The sequence below is a fragment of the Loxodonta africana genome, chromosome 1 (genome assembly GCF_030014295.1).
Source record: "Loxodonta africana isolate mLoxAfr1 chromosome 1, mLoxAfr1.hap2, whole genome shotgun sequence".
Lineage (NCBI taxonomy): Eukaryota > Metazoa > Chordata > Mammalia > Proboscidea > Elephantidae > Loxodonta > Loxodonta africana.
Genome location: NC_087342.1, coordinates 202,877,952 through 202,898,909, shown reverse-complemented (window position 1 = coordinate 202,898,909; position 20,958 = coordinate 202,877,952). Strand labels below are relative to the sequence as shown.

Here is a 20,958-nt window from a genome sequence, read left to right as displayed (position 1 = left end):
AGGAAGAGAATGGTTGGTGGGAAAGCGTGTATCGCTGGTTACTGGGTGCTGTCTCCTGCTGGAAATTCTGTGAAGCTGCTTTCCCATGTTTCCTGTCTGCTGATCCCGGACAGGAGTCCAAGATGGCAGATCTGTGCTGTGTTAGCTGATGAAGCCCTCCGCAGGTATCTCTCGTTGCTCTCTGTCCTCTGTAAGTTTCTTATTCCATTCAGTGCTTGGCTGAGTTCTTTATCTCATCATTTAACACTTCAGGTTCCAGGAATGATGCTTGTCTGTTTTACTTTACTTGTCTTTGCTGTGGAGGGACAGCGTGGTGCTTCTGTCTGTGTGCCATGTTGGCCAGTCATCATAATCTTTTAACAAGCCCAGGTGTTCAGTCTTGAGTTATTGGGTAACACACTTGTGTTAGTCTTGAGTTATTGGGTAACACAGTTGTTAGAAACTTGTTTGTTCTGTATAACGTTGAGTTCACTCTTTAATGTGACCCCACGTTGAAGTCTGCAATCAGTAGTGCACATTACCAGCCAGATAAGCATTTGACACACTGTGTGGCAGGCACCATTTAACTATGCAGAGGGCACATAATAACAAATATTGTATAGTGCATCACTAACAAAAGTTCACTGTGGGAATGAACTCCTTTCACAGATAGAGCAAACAAGCCTGGCTCAGAGATGTTAGTGACTTCTCCAAGTTCATACTGCTAGTAAGTGGTAGAGTCAGCACCTGGAAAAATACTCAAAAGAGTGTTGAATATAAAAAACTTCCTAACACTAGGATGAAGTGTTATGATCTATCAGAAAGATGATCAAAGAATGCTAAGCTATATTAAAGGCTAGTAATTAGGTGTAACAAATCCTTTGCTCTACTAATACCAAGTGTTTAACATCATACATACGAGAATTTAAAGTCTCAGTTGAAACAGATTGACTAAAGGAAATGATAAGGTATTTGTGTTAAAGAGATTGTAGCACAGGGAAATAAACACTGAGCTAAGAGAGGGAAGCCAGTGGAGATTCAGCTGTAAAATGGGGGAGTTGGACTGAGTGGTAGCTGGGCTGGGACTCCACGTCCTTGTTCCTCCAGAACGCATCCTCCAGCTCTCTGCCTTAGGAGGCTGACCATCTGGCTTACATCAGGGCACTTATTTGCCCTCTGGCAACTGGTAACTGGTTGGTTCTGTCAATGAGGTGCCCAGGCAGAGATGGGAGCTATACGGGAAGCAAAGTTAGGGCATTACCTCTAGCTCCTTCCCTGTAAGGTCACCTTGGACATCAATGACTTTGCCAGAAGTCCCAATTCCACTCAAGGGTTCCTGCTTTCCACAACTCTCCCCCTCTAGGTGGTAGTAGCATGAGGCCTATATCCACGTGCCTGCACTATGCCTGTGGTTCCACTACACCCTGCCCACATCTATGGTACCAGTCTCTTTGTAAATGAACTCCCCTCACATCATCCCAGTTGGAATGCTGCTGGAACCCTGGCTGATACAGTCTGGAAGATCCCTTACAGTTGGTATTCTGCACATGATTATTTTGTGTACTTTTTAAATTGGTTTGTCTGCTCCTCTTTCTCCAAAGTATGATTCTTGGCTTTATCACATTGAGTTCAGAATCTGGGCAATTTATTAATTGTACCGTGTTGCCTTCATTTTCTTTTAAGTCTGATTATTGTCCATGATCACAAATAAGAGAGAAGTCAAAAGTAAGTAAAATAAGGGCACAGCTTTATTTCTCTACAAGGCAGTAAGTACACTCTCATATCAAAAGTTTAGTGCCGGCCATCTTGCACCAAATGTTCTTAAGGCAGCAACTGGGTATCAACCCCAGTCTTCTGTCTCCCAGCTGCAAACTCAGGCTCCGTGCAGCAGTTCTGACACCATACACTTAGAAACCATGGATGCGATAAAACACACAACCCTGAATTAAAGAGCAGTCAGGCTGAACTCAAAACAAAACACAGGACATCAACAACATAGATCTCCCAAAAAAGAAGTGCAATGCATTGCTCTTAAAAACCAACAATAACAAACAACAACAACAAATGCAAAATCTCCCAAATAAGTTTTCCAATGTATTACAAAAGGAAAAAATGTATATATATATGTATGTATATATATATATAAAAAATAAAAAAAGTTTGAAATACTAGTGCATAGTCAATTACCTAACACCAAGTTTCTTTTCTTTCCATCCAAAGCTCTACTGCCCCTCTGAAACTAGCAGCAATGTCTACAGGCTAAGACCATAGCAGCAAAACACATTTTTCATTTGGCATTTACAAAATTAAATTACTGAATAAAAATATAATTTTTTTTATAAAACTATTTCATACAGTAATAATTTTTAAAGCAAGCTAACAAAAACTCATAAAATGGTTTAGTACAGTAAATGTACCCCCAATGCTATTAACCATAAATGAGCATTTACAATCTTGGTTAATTATCCCATGGTATTAAGTCAACATCTAGAGTAATGCTTATGCTGATTTTTTTTTTTTTTTAATCAATATATTGTGTTTAGTGATTGAGGAAAGTGAAATATTGGAGTACCTTTTCTTAATGTAAAAATTCAAAGAAGTCATCACAGGAGAAAATACTGGTTTGTTGGATCCTCTAAAATACAGATAAATCACTTTATGTTTAAAAAAATTTTGCATTAAGATATTAACAATTGATGACAATTCATTACCTAATAATTTAGGTAAGACTGTTATTTATTTTTTAAAAAATTCTTTTAGTTGGATGAAATCCAATAAGATTTCGGTCAACTAAATGCACTTTGTGCTGCTCTCAACTGTTGTACCACAACAAAAATAGGCTCTTCTCCCATTCATGAAAAGTTTCATGTAGAGGAATGATAGATCCCAAGTCAACTTGAAGTGTTCTGAAAACCATAATGCTTGTCTGGAAACATCTCACATGACCAGAGTCCGGGCCGAGAATGCATTCACATATTTCCGAGCCTGACTGGAAGCCGTCATCTGATCCTCTGTCTTTCCACAGGATGCAGATTCCCAGGCACTGCTACAAGGCTAATGGAGAAAAAGAGGGTGACAGCAAGGTCAGACCAGGAAGCACATATTATAGTTTGCAAATGGACTCCTGATCCCAGCAGAGCCAGTATATGAAATTTTTACAGCCAGCTAGCAAGTGGTTGACACCAGGAAGCCTTTGTCAGATACAGCCCTGACTTCCTGACACCTGGGAATTCAGCATTCTCGAATGATATTATTTATCAAAAACCAAACTGAATCAAGTTGATTTCAACTGATGGCAACCCCAAGTGTACAGGGTACAACTATGTTCCATAGGGCTTTCAAGGCTGTGACCTTCCGGAATCCGACTGCCAGGTCCCTTCTTCCAGGTCACCTGTGGGTGAGCTTGAACTGCCAACCTTTCAGTTAGTAGTTGAGTGTTTAACTCTTTGTGCCACCCTGGGACTTATTATTTACCAGAAATTGTTTATTTTTGAGAGGGAAAACCCACTCCACGCAGAATTGAAAGATACAAGCACGTCTTCACGCTTTAATGCCTTTTATTCAGTGATTTTATGGCACTAGAGACAGGAATGAAGGTAATTTTCAGAAGTCTAAAGTGAGCTGCAGGCATATTTACTCATTAAGCAAATTGGTTAAGTGCCTGAGGGAAGAAGCTTCCGTAGGTGCTGGAATTGAGCAATACCTACTAACTGTAGTATAAATTTTCCCATCCATTAATTTAGAAACATCTGCTTGTCAGTATAGCTTAACTTAAACATTTTTTAATTGTGGTAATATTTATGTAACAAAACATTTGACATGTTAACCATTTTCAAGTATACCATTCAGTGGCATTACTTCCACCATATTGGGCGATCATCACCACCATCCACTTCCAAAATGATTCTCATCTCCCTAAAGAGAAACTCAATGCTCCTTAATGGCTTAACTTCTAAAGGCACGCTGGAGGATGCCAGGTATACTGTTCAGCACTTCAACTCACATCAGTTCATTTACACAGCACAGCAACCCTGTGAGGTAGGTTCCTTCTCTCTTTGGTCAGGCTGGGAAATGGAGATTTGGGAGAGCGGGGGTAATTTGCTTAAGGCTACTCTGCAGGTCAGTGGCACAGTGGCTTTAACCCAGGTCTACCTTCTGCATAGCCCCGGCTCTTGTCATGCCTCCATGCTGCCTCACACTAAAATATGTACTATTTATTCCCCTTTTGTTTCCAAAAGGATTTAAGATGCTTAAAAAATGAATATAAGAAAGCAGGATATAAAAAGTGCAGAAACTGGGGTCACAGAGAAATAAATGTGGAAAAATAAATAATATAAAGATGGGGTGAGACCTAAAGAATAGTGTACTAATAGTGTACTAGCTAGAAGTAAACCACAAGCTTGATTCTGAGCTCCGTAGCAGCCAATGGAAAGAAGGAAACAGAAATACAATCAGATATAATATTGGTGTCCATAGGCTCAAAACCAAACCAGTGGTTTAGAAAAAGCACAACTATTCTTGGTACTGACATCTAAGGGGAATTTTTTCCCCATAGGACAAAAGAAGACTAAGAAAAGAAAGGCCTCTGCTTTCCAGAGCTTGTCCTTTAGGAAACAAAATGAACACATGTGAGAAACAGGTAAAGTAATAACAGACAGCATGTGAAAAGTCTCTTGTTAGGTCCTGTCAAGTCAGTTCCGAGTCATAGGGACCCTATGTACAACAGAACGAAACACTGTCCATCCTGCATCATCCTCACAATTATTGCTATGCTTGAGCCCACTGCAGCAGCTGCTGTATCTATCCATCTCATTGAGGTCTTCCCCTTTTTCATTGACTCTCTGCTTTACCAAGCATGATGTCCTTCTCCAGGGACTGATTCCTCCTAATAACATGTCCAAAATACACGAGAAAAAGTCTTGCCACCCTTGCTTCTAAGGAGCATTCAGGCTGTACTTCTTCCAAGACAGATTTTTTCGTTCTTCTGGTAGTATATTCAATATTCTTCATCAACACCATAATTCAAAGGCGTCAGTTCTTCTTCGGTCTCCCTTATTCAATGTCTAGCTTTCGTATGCATATGAGGCAATTGAAAATACCAGGACTTGGGTAAGGTGCGCCTTAGTCCTCAAAGTGATATCTTTGGTTTTTAACACTTTTGATTTAGATAGGTAGAAAAGGAGTGTGACCCAGGTGGAAGAAATAGCACAAAAAAGCCAGGAAGCTGCAATTTATATATTACTGTGGGATGGAGTAGGCATATGGTGGATTAAATGACAAATAAAACTTAACGAGCATTGTCTTAGTTACCTAGCGCTGCTATAATAGAAATACTACAAGTGGCTGGCTTGTGGTACTTATTTTCTCAGTTTTACATTTTATTTATTTTCTCACAGCACCCCAAATTCAGGGTGCTGGCTCTAGGGGAAGGCTTTCTCCGTGTTGGTTCTTATCTCTTCTGAGCTTCTGCTCCTGGGCGATCTTCATGTGGCCTGGCAGCTCTCTTTTCCCATCTCTGCTTCTCTCGCTTGATTGTTTAATCTCTTTTTATATTGCACAAGAGATTGATTTAAGACATACCCTACACTAATCCTGTCTCATTAATATAAAGACAACCCATTCCCAAATGTATAAAGTTAGGATTTACAATACATATTTTGGGGGGACACAATTCAATACATAACATTCCACCATTCACCCCCCAAATTCATGTCCTTACTACATGAAAAACATTCTCCCCATCACATCATTCCAAAAGTCATAAATCAACTCTAAGTTCAAAATCGCATCTTCTGAATCATCTAAATCAAATATGGGCGAGGCTTTAGGCATATTCCATCCTGGGGCAAAATTCCTCTTCATCTGTGAACCAGTGAAATCTAGATTACAAGCTACCTGTTTCCAAAGTGCAATAGTAAAAGAGGCACAAGGTAGACGTTCCATTACAAATGGGAGAAACTGGATGGAAAAAAGGGAAAAAGGGCGCCAAGCAAGTCCAAAACCCAGCAGAATACATTACATTAGCTCTCAAGTCTTGAAAATAATCCTCTGTTCTCTGAAACCATCTGGGGAATGGCTCTGTCTTCCAGACTCTGAGTGTTGACCAAGCCATCTGGATTCTGGGTGGAGGCCCCTCGACCCCTCCACCTTACAGGCCCACTGGGAGGATGGTAACTGTGTCCCTTGGTTTTGGGCAGCCCCATTCTCCTAGTCCATCTGAGTGCCAACCCCTCCCCCCCAGCCCCAGTAGGCCCTGTTCTTCTGCCCCTTGGGCATGGCGGCTTCACCCTTTCAGCTTGGGAAGCGACTCATCCCCCTGGCACTCCTGAACGGCAGCCCCACACTCCAAACTAAATTGGTGAAGATCTGACTCTTAAACCTAGAAGGCGTGACTCTACCCTTTGAAACGGATGGCGCCCTGCTTCCAATGCTCCTTCCAACAGTTCTGCTGATCTCCCAGCTGCTCCAGGGATGGTCGTTTTCTTTTCTTGAAGGACAATAGATGTAGCTCCTTTGGCCTATTTCCTGCCTATAGATATCCAAGAGATAGACAGTGTTCTTTCTCTTTCCCCTTCAGTCTAAGCTGATGGGTTTTCTGCTGTGGTAGCTTGTTAGAGCCATCAGTCGCAAGCTAAATCTCTTTAACAAAAGATTGTGTAGTCAGGTCCTTGGTGAACATTCTAGAACACGTCCTTAGTTTGTACAACAGAATTTTCCAAATCATTAAGTTTTGTTTCCGTTTTGCACTCTTCATTTTTAAGTCCATCTCTTTCCTCTCTCATTTTACTAATAAGTGGCAAGGAGAAACCACAAAGCCCCTTTAAGATCTTGCTTAGAAATCTCCTCAGCCAGATATCTAAGTTCATCACTTACAAGTTCTATCTTCCACAAACATCCGAGCATAATTCAGATAAGTTCTTTGCCACTGCATAAAAAGCATCACCCTTCCTCCACTGTTCAATCGCATATTCATCATTTTCTTTTAAAGCCTCACCAGAAGCACATTTAACATCCACATTTCTAGCAACACTCTAGAAATTGCTGGCACCGTACTGTCATTGTTAGGTGCCACTGAGTCAGTTCCACCTCATAGTGACCCCATGTACAACAGAACAACACACTGCCTGGTCCTGTACCATCCCCATGATCATCTCTATGGTTAAGCCCATTGCTCCAGCCACTGTGCCAATCCATCTTGTTGAGGGTCTTCCTCTTTTTCACGGACTCTCCATTTTACCAAATATGATGTCCTTCTCCAGGGACTGGTCCCTTTTGATAACATATCCACAGCAGATGAGAGGAAGCCTCATCATTGTTGCCTCTAAGGAGCATTCTGGCTGTACTTTTTCCAAGACAGATTTGCTCATTCTTTTGGCAGTCCATGTGTATATTCAACATTCTTCGTCAATACCACAACTAAAAGACATCAATTCTTCTTTGGTTTTCCTTATTCGTTGTCCAGCTTTCACATGTATACGAGGTAATTGAAAACACCATGGCTTGGGTCAGGTGTGCCTTAGTCCTCAAAGTGACATCTTTGCTTTTGAACACTTTAAAGAGGTGTTTTGCAGCAGATTTGCCCAATGCAATGTGTCGTTTGATTTCCCGACTGCTGCTTCCAGGGGTGTTGATTGTGGATCCAAGTAAATGAAATCCTTGACAACTTCAATCTTTTCTCCATTTATCTTATGTTGCTTATTGGTCCAGTTCCTAGAATTTTTGTTTTCTTTATGTTGAGGTTTAATCCATACTGAAGGCTGTAACCTTTGATATTCATCATTAAGTGCTTCAAGTCCTCTTCACTTTCTGCAAGCAAGGTTGTGTCATCTGCATAACGCAGGTTGTTAATGAGTCTTCTTCCAATCCTGATGCCCTGTTCTCCTTCATATAATCCAGCTTCTCAGATTTTTTGCTCAGCATATAAATTGAATAAATATGGTGAAAGGATATAATCCTGTTGCACACCTGACTCTTAACTACGCAGTATTCCCTTGTTCTGTTAGAACAATTGCCTCTTGAGCTATACAAAGGTTCCACATGAGCACAATTAAGTGTTCTGTATTCTCTAAGATGATACCTTCTCTATAGCTCTCCTTACTTCCTTCTGAGCCCTCACCAGAACTGCCTTTGATAGCCATAATTCTATCAACAGTCTCTTCAAGGCCATCTAGGCTTTACTATTAGGCACCTTAAAACTCTTCCAGCCTCTACCCATTACCCAATTCCAAAACTGCTTCCACATTTAGGTTATCTGTAACAGCAGCACCCCACTCTTCTGGTATCAAATTCTGTCTTAGTTATCTAGTGCTGTTATAATAGAAATACCACAAGTGGATGACTTTAACACACAGAAATTTATTTTCTCACAGTTTAGGAGGTTAGAAGTCTGAATTCAGGTTACCAGTTCTAGGAGAAGGCTTTGCAGGAAGGTCCTTGTCTCTTCTGAGCTTCTGCTTCTGGACAATCTGCTTGTACCTTGGCATCTCTCTTCTCCCATCTCTGTTTCTCCCACTTGCTTGTTTAATCTCTTTTTACTTTTCAAAAAGATTAAGACACACTCTAAACTAATTCTGTCTCATTAATATAACAAAGCACAACCCATTTAAATGGGATTATAACCACTGGCACAGAGGTTAGGATTTACAACACATATATTTAGGGGACACAATTCAATCCATCATAAGCACTTACTACGTTCCAGAGTCCCTGGGTGGTGCAAGCAGGTAATCTGCTCAGCGGCTAACCGAAAGGTTGGAGATTCAAGCCCACTCGGAGGCACCTCGGAAGAAAGGCTTGGTGATTGACTTCTGAAAAATCAGCCATTGAAAACCCTATGAAGCACAGTTCCACTCTGACACACATGGGGTCGCCATGAGTCAGAATCAACTTGACAGTAAGAGATTTTTGGTTTTACTCTGTGCCACCCACGCTCTAAGTGTTTTACATGTATCATCTCATTTAATTCTCACATAAAACACATCTGGCATAGGTACAATTAATTACACCTATTTTACAGATTAGAAAAATTGAAAGTAGGAGAGAATTTATGCAATATATTCAAGGTCACCCAGCTAAGAGATGACGGAGCAAGAATTTGAACTGCCTGCAAAAAAAACAAACCTGTTGCCATTGAGTTGATTGACTCATGGCAACCCTATAGGACGGAGTAGAACTGCCCCATAGGGTTTCCAGGGAGTGCCTTGTGGATCTGAACTGCTGACATTTTGGTTAGCAGCCTGAGCTCTTAACCACTGTGTCACCAGGGAACCCCCGGCAGTGTGATATCAGAGTCTGCACCCGTAATGAGTATATATGGTATTTCCATTAGTGTTCTTATCAGGAATAATGCAAGTAACTTGGTGGAAAATTATGAGGTCAGGTCACTGGGGCCTTAGAATATACAAAGAAGCAAAGTGGTATGGTGGTGGTGCAAACGGTTTGCACTCAGCTAACTGAAAGTTTGAAGGTTCAAAATCACGCAGAAGTGCTGTGGAAGAAAGGCCTGGTGATCTACTTCTACAAGATTAAAACAAAGTAAAGCAAAACAAAAAAACAAACCTGTTGCCATCAGGTCGATCCTGACTCATGGTGACCCTATACGACTAGAATAGAATAGAACTGCCCCACAGGGTTTCCAAGATGCGGCTGGTGGATTCAAACTGCCAAACTTTTGATTAGCAGCTGAGTTCTTAACCACTGCACCACCAGGGCTCTTCTGTAAGATTAAAAAAAAAAAGTTTGTTTTTTGAAAACCCTATGGAGTGCAGTTCTACTCTGACAAATTGGTGTCTTAGTTTCTCAGTGCTGCTATAACAGAAATACCACAAGTAGGTGGCTTTAATTAACAGAAATTTATCTTCTCAGGAGGCTGGAAGTGTGAATTCAGGGCACTGGCTCTAGCGAAAGGCTTTCTCTCTGTCCGTTCTGGGGCAGGGTCGTGCCTCTTTGCCTTTTCTGGTACTCAGCTCCTCGGGGGTCTTCGTGTGGTCCGGCATCTATCTTCCTTCATCTGCGTTTCCTTTCTTCTGTGCCTAATCTGTTTCTTCTGTATCTCAAAAGAGACTGGTTTAAGACACACCCTGTACCAATATGGCCTCATTAACATAACAAAGAAAACCCTATTCCCAAATGGGATCCCATTCACATGTGTTGGGGTTAGGATTTGAACACATATTTCTGGGTGACATAATTTAACACATAACACATGGGGTTGCCATGAGTCAGCATCAACTCCACAGCAACAGGTTTTGTTTTGTTTTTTTTTTTTAATGATAGAATGAATGTGGTATTTGTAGGGTGGTGGGGTTTCCTCTCCAAGTGGCTGGAATAAATAAAGGTTCAGTGACATAAGGTTTGCAGTTCCATGCTTCTAACTTTTCAACTTTCATAAGACATAAGCAGAACTCCTTGGCTTCTGCCTAACCTGCGGAGCCACCTCATCGCCAGTGTGAATGGTACTGCTGAAGCTCAGAGGCTCAACTCGTAACTGGAAATACCACACAGCAAGATGGATTGTTCTAATGTTTTCCAGGAACTGGTTACCACAAGGAAACCCTGGTGGTGTAGTGGTTAAGAGCTACAGCTGCTAACCAAAAGGTCAGCGGTTTGAATCTACTTGGTGCTCCTTGGAAACCCTATTGAGCAGTTCTACTCTGTCCTATGGAAACGCCGGTGGCCTAGTGGTTAGGTGCTATGGCTGCTAACCAAAGGGTCGGCAGTTTGAATCCGCCAGGTGCTCCTTGAAAACTCTATGGGGCAGTTCTACTCTGTCCTATAGGGTCGCTATGAGTCAGAATCAACTGGACTACGACAGGTTTGGTTCTTTTTGGTTTTGGGTATCACAAAAAGGACAAAGATGTCAGACACTTTGGACTGACTTCTGCCACTAAGTCACATTTAATGTTTTCCCGAATAGCATTCCTTGAAATGGTTCGGAATGAATATTTCTCTAGATTCAAGCATGTGGATTAATACAGATTATACATTTCTGTAGTGTGTTATCTGTTCATGCAAATGGCATATTTTAGTTTAATTCATTGCTGACATGCTGTTGCTATAATCTTCCCTTAAAGCACTCAAACACTACATTGACACAAGAAATCAATAAAAAAATAAAATTTAATCTTCTCTTTTCAATTATTGTGCTTATATTTATGGTCACTGTAGCAATGTCATATATAACTACCATTTGGGACTGAATAGTTAAATACAGTGGCTGTCTACCACAAAGTACTGTGCAATGCTTAAAAGCAACGATTAGAGCTACATAGAGCAGAGTGCACGGATCTTATAGGTAACCTTAAAGTTTACATAAAGAGACATGCAAAAACCCAAAATACATATCTTGAAAGAATACATACAAACAACTGGAGGGACAGGAGGAAGGGAAGTGAGAATGAAGAGAAAAGTGAGGCGCTAGGAAGGAAAGGTCAATTTTTTTCCTCGGGTTACAAAAAATGTTCTCTTTTCCTGAGCTCCTAATTAATATGGAATTGATTTTATAAAAGTATAATTAAATATCTTAAAATACTATGTTAAAATAATCTTATGCTTGCATTTACTATGCCTCCTGTGTAAAAGTCAAGTTCTGATCTTTCGTAATATAATACTTAAGTCGATTCAAAATTGCCAAAGTCTGTTCAGGAGATTCTAATACTAAGAATTATTGGCTTAATGTATTTTCCACTTGAAAACTGACTGTTTTACTAGCTCTTCCACATGGCTCATTACTTTATGCATGTTTGGGTCTTCCTTCAGGGCCAGATATTTATAACAAGATGAATCAGCTTCTGCCAGGTCAAAATAACAGAAATTTACCAAGAAACAAATAAAATTGACTGAAATATCTGATTTCTAGAAAGAACATTATTTCAGGGGTATATAAGCCCTGCAGCTCAGGGTGTATGGACAGCAGGACAACTGGAACACTTGGTAAAGCTCCCTAAACCTCCTAGCATAGACAAACACCAAGCTTGAGTAGCCACTGTGTGGGGGAGAGACTGTGTAGGGGAGCCACTGTGTGGAGAGCACTGTATGGAGAGTACTGTGTGGGGGAATCACTGTGTGAAGAGCACTGTGTGGAGAGCACTGTGTGGAGAGTACTGAGTGGAGAGCACTGTGTGGAGATCACTGTGTGGAGAGCACTGTGTGGAGAGCACTGTGTGGCGAGCACTGTGTGAAGAGTACTGTGTTGAGAGCACTGTGTGGGCAAGACATGTGTGAAGAGTACTATGTGGGGGAGACACTGTGTGGGGGAGCACTGTGGAGAGCACTGTGTGAAGAGCAGTGTGGGGGAGCCACTGTATGGAGAGCACTGTATGAAGAGCACTGTATGAAGAGCACTGTGTGAAGAGTACTGTGTTGACAGCATTGTGTGGGGGAGACATGTGTGGAGAGTACTATGTAGGGGAGACACTGTGGGGGGGAGCACTGTGTGGGGGAGCCACTGTGTGGGGGAGACACTGTGGAGAGCACCATGTAGGGGTAGCACTGTGTGAACAGCACTGTGTAGAGAGCACTGTGTGGGGGAATACTGTGTCGGGGAGACACTATGGAGAGCACTGTGTGAAGAGCACTCTGTGGGGGAGCACTGTGTGGAGAGCACTGTGTGGAGAGCACTGTGTGGAGAGCACTGTGTGGGGGAGACACTGTGTGAAGAGCAGTGTGTTGATGAGCCACTATGGAGAGCACTGTGTGGGGGAGCCACTGTATGGAGAGCACTGTGTGGGGAGCCACTGTATGGAGAGCACTGTGTGGGGAGCCACTGTATGGAGAGCACTGTGTGAAGAGCACTGTGTGGAGAGCACTGTGTGAAGAGCACTGTGTGGAGAGCACTGTGTGAGGGAGTCACTGTGTGGGGGAGACACTGTGGGGAGGAGATATTATGGGGGGAGCCACTGTTTTGGGGAACCATTGTGTGGAATAGACACTATGTGGAGAGCACTGTGTGGGGGAGCCACCATGTGTGGGAACAAGAAGACAAGCATGAGTGGGCAGCCCCCCTTCTGTGATACTAGAACACAAAGCAAGCAGTTCTTACAAGATGCCAACAATGAATGAAAAAAATTGATCAGAGCAGACCCATAGCCTTGGCGTGACAGTAAGAGAAGAGCATGAGGTCGAGCACGCAGGTAAAAAAAGAAAGGCTCAGGTCCAACAGCTGAAATGGCAGCTGCCTCTCTTTCGCTATTTCATTCTCTCTCCTTACCTTGGAGCCCTGGGGCCCTAGGCCAACTTTTCAAGCAGAAGGAATAGTATTGACAAAGGAGGATTAAATGTCTTTGTCCTGGAAGAGTACTTTTTAATGCTGTCATAGATATCTTTGTGCATCCTCTTTATTTCCTCTTTATAAATTTTAGTTTCATTTATACAAGAGAATTGATAAGAATTATGTATTTCTGCATATGAATTCTTGTTAAGTTACTAACCCATGGTGCTATTCCAGACATGTCACTCTGCCCTAATTCATTCCAACATTAATAATCCTGCCTGCACATCCTCCTCGTGCCAGCCAAGTCATCTTGCTTATCCTGTAATGTGCCTTTAATTGCCTCTGGGCATAAGTGAAGTGTAAACAGTCTGTCAAAATTTTAGCTGGGATATCCTGTTGAAGCACTTTAAATAAATACTTGGATCCTTTGTCGAAAACAGAAGAAATAAAACGAGACAAGACCATGTCCACAGGTGGTTTTCTGTCAGAATTAGATTTTCTTTGCGTTTCCATTTAGGATATGAATAGCTTTTTTCATCATACTGAACAACTACCACTATTATTATTATATTGATATTGCAACTTCACACAATAGCTGCTGAGATCAAAAGCATGGGCGGGCTATGTGTTTCACAATCTGCAGACCTAACAGAAAAATTTTTAAATTCATTAAGAAAAAAAGATTTTATAAAATTAAAACAACTCTTGAGATGGTATTACATTGTTTCTCTTTTTAAATAAGAAGCAAGTATGAACAGTGTCCAAAAGAGTAAGAAACAAGGATTATCTTATTCTTCAATTTAACCCCTGTGAAGAAAAGATCTACTCTGGACTAAAATTCTAAAAGTCAGAGTTTCCTTCCAAAGGGATATCTTTTAAAAGTGTGTCAGTTATAAGAGGGAATGCAGAAACCTCTAATTGTATCCTGAAGGTCAGGGGTGAATCTTGAGATGAAATTTTGCTGAGGTAAGGTCAACGGCTATCAAAGCTTTCTCGCATGTAAATGTTTCCCTATGCCTGCACAAACCAATGAATTGCTCCAATTTCAGGGCTGCTGATTTTTCTTTGAAAAGAACCTTACAATCTAGGGATTAAAGGTACACAGAGTGACCGGAAGTTGTTCCATCAGGTTCTAAATGTGCCTCCTGCTCCACCCAAGCCTAAGTTAACAATTGCTAATGGAGATGAACCTCTCCCAAATTTGAAGTTTGTCCCGGATGTCTCTAGGGGTGTCTTTATCTTGCATGTTTATACTTCCCAACTGTTTCTATCACATAGTCTAGGGTATCACAATCCTTTGGAAGAGTAGCTCTTCCCTTCCTGTTAAACCCATTGCCATCAAGTCAATTCCGACTCATAGACACTCTGTAGGACAAAGTAGAACTGCCCCATACAGTTCCCAAGGAGCACCTTGTAGATTCCAACCTACGGCTGTTGGTTAGCAGCCGTAGCTCTTAACCACTGTGCCGTCAGGGTGTCCAGCCTTTTCCTTAGTCATACGTTAGTTCCAGACTATTAAAATTAACACAAGCACCAAGTTGCTCTAAAGCAATTCTATCTTTGTATGCCTGAGGAAGATTCAATCTCTGAATATTTATTTTCTCTAAGTGTCATCAACAACAAAATCCACACCTTGTAATGTCTGGGGCAGGGCACTCTGACCTTAGCTCTATATACCTTCCCCATTTATTTAGCCTTTCTGAATTCTGCCCAAAAGCTGTACACAGCAAACTTGCTCAAGTCATAATGTCTATCGAAAGCAGGTCACTACTGATAACTACGTGAATTTTTGCCAGGGTAAGTGGAAAAAAATGACCAAAAGGGAGAACCAAATGAGTACAGAGACATACAGGGGAGGGGGTGAACAATGATACACTACACTAAGAAATGCCCGGAAAGATCTATGCCCCATGTAGATTGTTTCCATGCCTGTTTACATGCCAACACAGGCAGCAAAAAAAAAAAAATAGAGAAAACCAGTAAATCAGTTGTTTCATCTCCATAGCACAAAAGAGATATGACTATCTTTATTTCAAGGAATCAGTTGAATCAGCCAACTCTTTTGGTGACCCACTGACATAGTTCTGCAAGGGTGGAACAGGGAATGAGAGAGAGACCGCGCTAGAGGAAAAAATACACCACAGTGCAAGACGACCTGGCCACTGGGGAGGCCTCCATGCCTGTGTTTCTAAGGACAGGAACTGTGTACAGCTCTACCTAGTAATTTCACCAATTATACCTGACTGAAGAAAATGAAAATCCTCACAACTGGACCAACAAACAACATCATGATAAACGAAGAAGAAATAAAGTTTTCAATGATTTCATTCTACTTGGATCAATAATCAACATCCTGGGAAGCAGCACTCAAGAAACCAAATGACATATCGCACTGGGCAAGTCTGCTACAAAAGACCTCTTTAAAGTTTTGAAAAGCAAAGATGCCACTTTGATGACTAAGGTGTGCCTGACCTAGGCCATGGTCTTTTCAATCACCTCATATGCATGTGAAAGCTGAACAATGAAAAAGGAAGAGAGAAGAACTGATGCATTTTAATTGTTGTGTTGGTGAAGAACATTGAATATACTGTGGACTGCCAAAAAAAAAAAAAAAAAAGAACAAATTTTTAGAAGTGAGGATGGTAATACTTTAGCTCACTTACTTTGGACTCATCATCAGGAAAGTCCAACTGCTAGAAAAGGATGTCATGCTTGTGATGTATTGACACAGAAGCCACAAGGGTGGACTCAAACATACCAATGATCATAAAGGTGGCGCAAGACTGGGTAATGGCGACTAACAACAACAAACATGTGCTAGCGTGCTGCCATTTGGAAGGTAATATTATATCCATTTGATTCTCACCCTGTGTGATGAATGGAGCATATACTATGTATGGTCCCCAATTTACAGATGAGAGCATTTTATTCCAAAGAGGTTAGTTTACTGTCATGCAATTAGAAAATGGTGAAGCCTAGACTAGAATCCAGGTTCCTGTCGCCCTCATGTTGGTTTATTACACACCTCTGCAAAACCTATCATGTGAAAAGATTTTGCCCTATTTTTTTTTTAACAGAAAGTTTCATAAACAACTCATATAAAGATAGGAGCGATCCAAAACACACTGAATTAAAAGGCTGAGGGGGAAAAAGTGAGTTTCAATTTCCAGCAATAATATTTTAAAAGTTTTTGACACTGTGCAAATGTGTTTAAATAGTAATGGCTGAAACATTTACTTCAATTAAAGTCACTGTTTTTTTAAAAAAAGTAAGGCCACGACAAGCGGAGTGAAGAAATGAAAATTTAAGGCTGTCATTCTGTGGTCACAAGAAAGAGGAGAGTGAGTGAGTAAAAAGCATATGAACACATCATTGACACTAGGGTTTTAAATAGGAATAAAAGGAAATTAGAATTTAAGAGAAAAATACAGAAGTTCTGAAGGCTTATAACTTAAGCATAGTTTCAGATCTACCTGTAAAGATGTAAAGGTGTCTACCTTAAGAAATGTTTATTAGTATAATGTATTTATTTCAAAATGTAAAGCACATTGAGAGCATACTGAGGAAAACAGGCACCTCTTTTCTCCTTGCTAAGGAGGAAGCTCTGTGTGTGTGTGCCTGCCTCTGCGTATGGGCCCTAATTCCTTCCCCAATCCTTTGATGACGGAGGAAAGGGGCAATGAAAGATACAAATTCACTCAAATGGCTCTCTCTCAGTGTAACTTTTGAATGGCAGACTCCAGTAACGTTCTTCAGTGAATCTGCCTTGCCTGTCTCAAACTGCAAATTTTCTACACTGAATGTGCTATTTGCTCATTTGTGATCATTTTATAAGCTCCTATACTTCACCTCTACCCACATACAACGTGGGGAAAAAGGCTGAGTACTGACAATGGTGCAATATGAATATCTCACATCTTCTGAGTCACATGAAAGACACAAAATCGAAACTACCTTAGAACATTTTTATTATAAAAGTACCCTATTTGCTTTTACAATTTAAAATTATTTTGTTTTTAAAGAAACCTAGCAATTATAAGATTATACAGCTGCCTCCTCAAATTCCTTTTGGAAAAAGATGAAGCATAAATAAAACCCAAATATAGTATTATTTGTACATGATGGCTAATAAAAGCCTCTATTGAAACACCCTAGTTTATAAATTGGGGGATAGGGCAAATTGTTTCTCAACGACAACCCACGCAATAATGGGCATACTTAGCACCCTGATTTTGGTCTCTACACACCATTTCCCACTAACAGCACTCATAGCTCCTTGAAGAAAGGGCTGATTCCAGAAAGAAAAGTAGGAAGTGTGACTATTTAAATTTAAATTAACATGAATTAAATAAAATGAAAAATTCTCTGCCTTAGTGGCACATTTCAAGTGCTCAATAGCTACATATGACTAAAACCAAAAAAAACCTGCTACTGTCAGGTCGATTCTGACTCATGGAGACCCTGTAGAACAGAGTAGAACTGTTCTGTGAAGTTCCCAAGGAGCGGCTGGTGGATTCGAACTGCTGACCTTTTAGTTATCAGCCTGAGCTCTTAACCACTGTGCCACCAGGCCTCCTACATATGACTAGTGGTCATCATATTGGACAAAAGCATATGGACATTTCCATCATTACAGAAAGTTCTATTGAACAGCACTGGTCCAGCTATTAAAAGAGATTTAAGAGACTTAACAGTCATAAGAGACTTAACAGTCATAAGAGACTTAACAGTCATAGTGGTTAAGTGCTATGGCTGCTAACCAAAGGGTTGGCAGTTCGAATCCACCAGGCGCTCCTTGGAAACTCTATGGGGCAGTTCTACTCTGTCCTATAGGGTCGCTATGAGTCGGAATCGACTTGACGGCACTGGGTTTTTGTTTGTTAACAGTCAAATACAATGTGTGAACTTGTTTCAATCTTGAGAGAATAAATAAACAAAAAGATTCTTTTTTGGATTAAAGGGAAAATTTGAATATAGTTTGGGAATTAGAGTATTAAGGAATTATTGCAAATTATAGTGTGCGACAAGGTATTGTGTTATATATGAAAATGTTATTTTTGGAGATATAGCTAGAAGTATGTAAGAATGAAATATTACCTGAAATTTGCTTTAAAAATACTTCATAAAATAGATGAAACAGATATGGCAAAATGTTCATAACTGAAATCTAGATCATGGTATTTTTCTTCTACGTATGTTTGAAATTTATCATAACAAAATGTCATAAACGTATAGCTTCTTGCATTTCTAATATAAAAATATCAAATGTAATCTACACATATTGATGTGTAAGCATGTGCATTTATATGTACAATAAAAGCCAAATCATAAAGGTCTGTGGGCCTCAAAAACAATAATAACTGCTCTGCCTAAAACATTATTGCCATAATAAAGCCATGGATGATTAAAACTGAAAAGGTAAAACAACACAGGGTTATGCAGTCTCTACTGTTTTCAATATCAAATATAACAACTTTATTATTTTATTGCTAAAATTGTTCTTGTACATAAGTAAATTTATTTAGATAATTGGATAGCTAGACAATCAGCTGCACCTTACAAGTGGCAAATATTCTAAGTTTTAGAAGTATCTAAATTTTAAAATACTTAGGGGTAATTATATTTCATTGTTTTAATTAAAAGTACTATGACAAAAATGTCTAGATGGTTTGCCTAAAAATCCCATTTAATGTCTGATATATTTGTAGGTACAAATCAATAAAGTTATAGATTATATAAAGTGCTCTTAAATTGAATAACCAGACCATTTAATAATAATGTATTCAATAACACTATTGTGAGAAATCTGCCTAATTTAGGTCAAATCGGATTATCAATGGAAATATCCGAAACATTATGTTTTAAACAAATTTATCACACTGCATAAAAACATATAAATACTGTTGAATCAGGATTATATGCATAATATGATTCGATTCTAGGCAATATAATGCATTTTTCAATATTTATCATAATAGTTTGAAACATTTTAGAAATCACACATTTCTACACAATCAGAAGCTAGATATCCATGGCACAAAGTGAAGGAGAGAATTGGTGTGTGCCATTCATTCATTTATTGAGTATTTCTTTAAATGAATTAGTTATCTATTACAGCATATTATTAAAATGTTTGATCTGTGTAAATTAGTAAACAATACAGTGTAGATAAAACCACTGATTCTAAAATTAATTTTTAAGTTTCAGTTATCCAGTTTGGTGGAATTAAGAAATAATATCTTCACAATGTGCCATGTATAAATGAGTTCAGTATATAAATGTCAGAATCGGTGAAGTGCCAAATATGCTAGAAAATATAGATTAATAAAACAGAGCTACTATTTAATTTTGAGTTTCAAAGATAATCAGTATTTCTATTAAGTAAAGTAGAAATATATTGACTTAATAAAGTTCCATACTGATAATTTAAAAAATGCAACAGCATTATAAACTTTAAAAAAAAAAATTAGATAGCCTATTTTTCATAAATACTGACATCTTGCAAAATTTTATATAATGTATATTTTTTATTAGCAAGATGTTCAGCTCTAAATGGTTTTAGCTAAACAGTATTTGGTTAGGCCAAAAGCTATTAGGGTTTGAGTTTAGAAAAATAACCAGAGGTTTTCAATTTATACAATGATCACTGTCCCAAAATATATTAACATGTTTTTCCTTAGAAACTTAAAATGAACTTTTCCTATACATTATAAATACAGGTTAGGTCCCAAACTAGTTTATAAAATATACTTAAAATTTAATCTAGCTTAATTAAAGTACTGGTAAACCAAAGAAGCAAACCAGCTGCCATCAAATCAAATCCAACTCATGGCGACCGCACGTGTGTCAGAGTAGAACCGTGCTCCATAGGGTTTTCAATAGATGAATTTTCAGAAGTAGGTTGCCAGGCCTTTCTTCCGAGGAGCCTCTCAGTGGATCTGAACTGCCAACCTTCTATTTGCACCACCTAGGGACTCCAAGGTTCTGATAAAACCGTAAACCAAGCCCACTGCTATTGAGTCAATTCTGACTCATGGTGATCCCATGTGTTACAGAGTACAAATGCTCCATAGGGTTTTCTTGGCTGTAATCTTTATAAAAGCAGATTGTCAGGCCTTTCTTCCATGGTGCTGCTAGGTGAGTTTGAACTGCCAACTTTAGGTCAGTAGTTGAGTGCAAACCATTTGCACCCCCCAGGGACATTTCCAAAGTACTAGTAAAAAAAATTTAGTCAAATTCTATCTTCTAGAAACCAAGGGCCAGGTAATTCAGGAAGGAAAATAGAAGGAAAAACAAAGGGTTTCCCTTCTGGATCCAGGACTACCTCTCCATAAGATTTTGAAATGGCTGACTTTTGCCCGACATCCTGCTCACGCCTTTGTGTGTCCCTCGTATGCCCTGGTGGAGTGCTGTCTCCTCCTCATCTCCCAGTCTTTGAGATACTCTGAGTCTTCTGCATGTGGGCCCTATTCGGGCCGAACTGGTTCAGCAACTCCCCAGATTCTCCACAAAGTACTAACTCCCTATTTCACACTCCGGGCAACAGTTATCTTTTTCAAAGCAGTTGAATCAGATAGAGGCCACTCGGAAAGCAATCTGATTGAATTCATAAACAAAATATGCCTACAACCCTTTCAGCTCTATATGTATTACTTAAAAATAATACTAAGTGTAAAAGCTCTGGTAGCACAATGGTTAAGTACTCGGCTGCTAACAAAAATATTGCTGGTTCAAACCTAGTAGCTGCTTCATGAGAGAAAGATGTGGCA

The 20,958-nt window shown here is 39.8% G+C and overlaps 1 protein-coding gene across 7 annotated transcripts in view; it reads right to left on the bottom strand.

The window, feature by feature from the left end:
* Positions 1-738: 738 nt before the first annotated feature.
* Positions 739-20,958, bottom strand: part of MYB (MYB proto-oncogene, transcription factor) — a 46,521-nt gene continuing 26,301 nt past the window's right edge. For 3 of the 7 annotated variants that reach the window (XM_064291124.1, XM_064291127.1, XM_064291134.1), the window contains exon 16: positions 746-3,033. In XM_064291124.1, the coding sequence (XP_064147194.1) occupies positions 2,917-3,033 (117 nt within the window). In that variant the 3' untranslated portion in view covers positions 746-2,916. Of the gene's footprint in view, positions 3,034-20,958 lie in introns of all 7 variants that reach the window. The other 4 variants (XM_064291116.1, XM_064291112.1, XM_064291140.1 and 1 more) reach the window with 4 other exon arrangements.